The 6,089-nt window shown below is 46.6% G+C and overlaps 1 protein-coding gene across 1 annotated transcript in view; it reads left to right on the top strand.

Annotated features, from left to right (window-relative positions):
* The first annotated feature begins 4,088 nt into the window (after nucleotides 1-4,088).
* Nucleotides 4,089-6,089, top strand: part of RNFT2 (ring finger protein, transmembrane 2) — a 94,419-nt gene continuing 92,418 nt past the window's right edge. Inside the window, 1 exon segment of the mRNA XM_030219810.1 lies at nucleotides 4,089-4,147. Coding sequence (XP_030075670.1) covers nucleotides 4,101-4,147 — 47 coding nt within the window. The 5' untranslated portion in view covers nucleotides 4,089-4,100.

The raw sequence follows: 6,089 nt of genomic DNA, 5'->3' as shown, positions 1-6,089 counted from the left end.
ATGTGAAAACTTGAGTTCCAATCAAGGAAAGCCATTTATGCTTCTGCTTATAAATATACTTTTTACACTCTTTTATTCTTGGGCTTCTTTTTTGGTTAGTTATCCTTTTGCCACAATGGTTGGGAAAAGGAAATCAAAAACTCAACTCTCAAAAAGAATGCTTTTTCTTCCTCTTCATTCTCTCTCCTTTCAGCCTTTTCTCACCTTAATTTCTGTACACTGCTCTAGGTGAATCTCTTCATAAAGGCAGTTAAGAAATCCCACTAAATACATTTCTGTTCCCAGCCTCCATGAACTACAGAATTGGCTCCTCTCTACATACCTGCAAAAAGTTCCAGGAGTTTAATTTCGGGTCTCCCGATACCTGCCATATTTCAAACATGCGTGGGATAAGCATAAAGGAATCCTGTGCCGAAGGAATGGATCCTCAGGAGCTTAGTCAAGATTGGGAGGCGGGCTGGTGGTTGGGAGGCGGGGATAGGGCTGGGCAGACTTGTACGGTCTGTGCCAGAGCCGGTGGTTGGGAGGAGAGGCTGGTGGTTGGGAGGCGGGGATAGTGCTGGGCAGACTTATACGGTCTGTGCCCTAAAGAGCACAGGTACAAATCAAAGTAGGGTATACACAAAAAGCAGCAAATATGAGTTATCTTGTTGGGCAGACTGGATGGACCGTGCAGGTCTTTTTCTGCCGTCATCTACTATGTTACTATAGTAATGCACAGCATACAAAAAATCTTGATGGCAAAGTAGTCTTAGCTAATTGTCCTTCGCACTAAACATCAAAAGCTGAGTAGCTCAAACAGTGGCAATGTATGAGTATTTCATGACACCTAGTTTCTTTATTTAGTAGAAGGATTTGTACAGGGAATATTTTTCCTAATAGGAAAGTAGGCAAGAATGGAGTCAGCTGGTGACTGCAGGCACCAACCAATGGCAGGGCAACTTTAAAAATGGTTGGTGAGGTCACAATGTACTGTGACATTCCTGAGATTTCAACTGAAGTAACCTGTTTTTCTATAGGAAAGCAAAAGGAATTCTAATAGGATTAAGAGTGCATGAAAAGTATGAACATCAAAAATCCAGGACTGGCCTCAAATCTCCCACCTGGAACCTGGTGGTGATATGATAGAAGTCTATAATGTACTGAATGGAGTGGAGCGGGTAGATGTGAATCGCTTGTTTACTCTTTCCAGAAATACTAGGAGGCACGTAATGAAGCTGCTAAGTAGTAAATTTACAACAAACCAGGGAAAATATTTCTTTACTCAATGTGTAAGTAAACTGGAATTTGTTACCAGAGAATGTGGTAAAAGCATTTAGCTTAGCAGGGTTTAAAAAAGGTTTAGATAATTTCCGAAAAGAAAAGTCTATAAGCCATTATTAAAATGGACTTGGGAAAATCCACTGCTTATTTCTAGAATAAGCAGCATAAAATTTGTTTTACTGTTCTGGGATCTTGACAGGTACTTGTGACCTGGATTGTCCACTGTTGGGAACAGGGTATTGGGCTTGATGGACCTTTGGTTTGTCCCAGTGTGGCAATGCTTAGGTAACATGATAACTGTGTTAGGGCTAGGAAAAAACCCATGTCAACTAGAGGCTGACTTTCTGGTTTCCCCCTTCTGGTGTGCAGCGCTGCATATGCTTTGTAGCGCTATAGAAATGCTAAATAGTAGTAGTAGTAGTGCATTGTGGCTACCCATATTGAGGTAAACTGCAGGGCCCACTATTGACCAGTCTGGGAAGCATACAGCATGTGGTAGGAATGAGAGCATGTGGGCAGAAGGGCTCAGGTTGGCCAACTTAGTGCTACTACTACTGCTAATCATTTCTATAGTGCTACTAGGTGTATGCCGTGTTGTACATATTATATGCAGGTATTTTCTCTGTCCCTAGAGGGCTCACAATCTGAGTTTTTGTACCTGGGCAATGGCGGGTTAAGTGACTTTCCCAAGGTCACAAGGAACTAGGCTACTCCTCCACAGTCTGTGTGAAAGACAGTTAAGAGTTGAAGTTTGAGCAATGGTTGGTGCCAGCAGCTCTGGAAATTGTGACATGAGGAGGGAGGCTGAAGGGATGGGAGCATATCAGAGAGGGGAAGAATGAGGTTAGGATGAAGAGAGTATTTATCATTTAAACTTCTAACCTTCTGAATTTCAGTAGTTTAATGACTAATTTTTTTTAAAACAATACTTAATTATTGATTTAATGCTCAATAGGGGATAATTCTCCAAAAGTCAAGCGCCTGAAGCGTATGTGCTAAGCGCAGATTCTATCATGACAATTACATATGTAATTGCTGTTATAGAGAACTAGCATAAGTCGGGAGTTGCATGTCTAATTTTAGGTGCGAGCACTTAACGCTAGTTCAAGGGTGTCTAACTGCTGTCAGTTACGTGCATAATTTTCAGTATTTATAACCTTATAATGGCCCTGAGCTGCCCCTCCCACATTCACCCCCCCCCCCCAGCAGTTGCAAACTAAAGAAATTACGCACAATGGTTATAGAATACTGACTAGTGTAGTTACTTGGGTAACTGCAAATTAGAGCCGATTAACAACAGTTTACTCCAATTCTAGCCCATTAGCACCTAATTTAACAATTAAGTTATACGCATTACTGGCAGCATTCTAGAACCTGCTTGTTCAATTTTTCGCACTGACAGGCAGATGATCAAAAGCCCCGCACTGTTCTAAACTAGCGCTGGAGCAGCGCGGGGCGCTATTAGACCTATGATCAGAGATAATGCATGCAGATTTAAGCAGCGCAGTTATCTCTGATCATGGGGTAGAAGTGCGGGCGAATTATGCCGAGTATGCGCTCAGCACAATCCTCTCGCACTTCTTTGACAGGTCTGGGCTGTCAAAAGCCCAAACCTGTCAAACACAGGGGCTGGAGGTCCGGCGGACCTCTGGTCCCCCTGACGATCCCATCCCCCCAGGTTCAGGGAGGGCTGGAGATCTGGTGAGTCTCTAGCCCCCCCAAACCCTTATATGGTCTGTAGCCCCACCCAGTGCATCCCAGGATGCACTGGGAGGGGCTGGGTGCCACCATTTTGTGGCGACGGCGTCAACCCAAGGAAGAGGAGGGAGGCAGGCTACCTCCCTCCTCCAACTAAGGTAGGGGGGCCGAGAGTAGGTTCTTTTTAACGGCCACTGGACCACCAGGGACCATTATCTGGGGGTTTGGGGGGGGAGCTGGAGACCCACCCTGAACTTGGGGGGATGGGATTGTCGGGGGGGCCCCCTGTTGGCAGGTTTGCTTTGGGTGGGGGGGGGGGGAACGGGGGCCTGCCAGCATGCAACTGCATGCTGGACAGGGCTCACCATTCCTCCCCAATGATCTGCAAACCCTAACGCCAGCTCGGAGCTGGTGTAGGGTTTGCCGCGGCCAGCGACCCAAATTTTGGCGCGCTGACTGCTGATCATTGGCAAATGCACTAAGCCCTGTTTAGCATGCATTAGCATGCTACTTGCGCAAAGAGCCCTCGAGCGCGTTGTTTCACGCGCTCGAGGGCTCTCATCATGGGGTGGTAGCAAACGCCGGCGCTAGTGTGGTGCTAGCAGCCTCTAGCGCCGGCGTTTGCTTTTGATCATCTGCCTGTAAGTGGGACTTTTACAAAGGCGCAGTAGCATTTTTAGCACATTCTAAAAGTAAGCATGTGCTAAACGCTAGAGACGCCCATGTATTCCTATAGGTGTCTCTAGTGTTTAGTGTGCCCTAATCATTAGTGTGCTAAAAATGCTACCTCACCTTTGTAAAAGACACCCCCCCCCAAGCATGAAAATGGGTGCACAAGTTTATAGAAGGGGAAAGTGTTCGTCCATTACTTTGCTGCCTTCACAGTCCCTTACTGTAACACTAGAGGAGTTCCCATACGTATAACCTCCTGGGTTCTTTGATATTGCTAGGCTTCTCCCGTTCCTGTTAATGAAATAAAGAACCCAGGAGGTTATACGTATGGGAACTCCTCTAGTGTTACAGTAAGGGACTGTGAAGGCAGCAAAGTAATGGACGAACACTTTCCCCTTAATTGCTAGGCCTCTCTCATTCCTGTTAATGAAATTCTGCTTTTCAATTTCTTTAAGGTTTTGAGGAAGATGCAAAGACGCCACAGTAGCAACACAGACAGCCTTCCCCCTGAAAGGTAAGCTTCCCACGAGGTGTGCCCTGCCCTTGTTTTCCACAGTGTTCTTAAGTGATCAGTTGCATAAAGAGAGGCATGACCAGCAGGAAAAAGGAGGTGATAGTGCCGTTCTCTAAGTTCTCTGGTGACGCCTCATTTGGAGTACTGCGTGCAGTTGTGAAGACCGCACCTACGGAAAGATATAAACAGGATGGAGTCGCTCCAGAGGGCAGCTACGAAATTAGTAAGCGGTCTTGAATGCAAAAATTATAGGGACAGGCTTATGAACCTCAACATGTATACGCTGGGAGAGGAGGGAGAGAAGAGACATGATAGAAACGTTTAAATATCTCAAGGGCATTTATGTACTGGAAGACAGCCTTTTTCAGCTGAAGGACAACACTGGGACAAGGGAGCATACGATGAAGTTAAGAGGGAATAGGCTTAGGAGTAATCTAAGGAAGTATTATTTCACAGAAAGGGTGGTGGAGGCGTGGAATGGCCTCCCGGTGGAGGTGGTGGAGTCGAGGACTGTTCCAGAATTTAAAAAGGCACGGGATAAGCATGTGGGATCGTTTAGGAACAGGGGTTACAGAGGATGGGCAGACTGGATGGGTCATATGGCCTTTATCTGCCGTCATGTTTCTATGTTTCTAGTTACCTTTATTTAATTCCTCACAAATTTAAGTAATTCTTCATGATTTCCCCTGTAAAAGTCAGCTTTATGTAAAAGCGAAGCAAACATCTCTTGAGTTCATACTGAGTTAGAGCACAGAGTGGGTTTTAGTTCTGGCTTTGTCACAGATTTTGGGTTATACTGACAAACTGCTGAAATCTGAATCTTATTTGGGAAGATCCTGGATGCAGGTGTGATGGGATCTGATAGATAATTTTGAACTGTGAATGTGGCGGAAGCCATGAGGTGCGAATTGAAATTCTTTTTGCATACTCAGGGGCCCTTTTACTAAGCCGCGTAAGCCTCTACACGCACCAAAATGGAGTTACTGCCCGGCTGCTGCGTGGCTCTTGCGGTAGTTTCATTTTTGGCGCATGTCCGATACGCACGTCTGAAAAATAATTTTATTTTGGGACGTGCGTATCGGACACGCGCCAAGTGGCATTTGGCACGCGTAGGTCATTACCACCCGGTTATCGCGTGAGACTTTACCGCTAGGTCAATGGCTGGCAGTAGTAAGGTCACAGACCCAAAATGGACGCGAGGTAATTTTGATTTTGCTGCCCATCTATTTTCGGCAAAAGTTTTTTTTTTTTTAAGGGTTTTTTTTTACAGGTGCGCTGAAAAATGGATCGGCGCGCACCCATTTTTTTTAGCGCACCTTAGTAAAAGGACTCCTCAGTGTGCTGTGGAGTTGGGGTTAGGGCAGGTTATGGATGAAGTTTGTTGCCAGGTGATTTGGGGAAAGTGGCAGAATAAGCATCCTGTCTTAATCTGATTTTCCTGTTGCCAATGGCTCCAGAATATTTGACCCCATCCTATATAATAATTCTCACCTCCAACATTCTGTGCTTGGGACCGTGGCTCCCTGGAGGTGGTGGTCTGCTAGGCAGACACGCACTGACGTCAGGACAGCTGATTCGAAGGCAAGGGGAGAAGTAGGGAAACACGCGCAGCATGTTTCCCTACTCCTCCCCCTGCCTCGGAATCATCTGTCACCCCCCCGCGCTACGGCCCCCTTGACCCCCCCCGGCCCGCCGAAAACCACCCCCCGCCGCCGTTGTGGACTACCTATGCTGACGGGGGACCCAAACCCCCGACAGCCGAAGTGCTGTTGTGCCCTTCGCATAGTTCATCTTCTCTGCAAGTTTCTCTGCGTGCGTCTGACGTCAGACGCATGCAGACGCACGCAGAGGAACTTCCAGAGAAGATGAACAACACGGACACAACAGCACTTCAGCTGTCAGGGGTTTGGGTCCCCCGTCAGCACAGGTAGTCCACAACAGC

The sequence above is a fragment of the Microcaecilia unicolor genome, chromosome 11 (genome assembly GCF_901765095.1).
Source record: "Microcaecilia unicolor chromosome 11, aMicUni1.1, whole genome shotgun sequence".
NCBI lineage: Eukaryota > Metazoa > Chordata > Amphibia > Gymnophiona > Siphonopidae > Microcaecilia > Microcaecilia unicolor.
The sequence above is the reverse complement of the archived record's forward strand: the minus strand, read 5'-3'. Positions and strand labels throughout refer to the sequence as shown.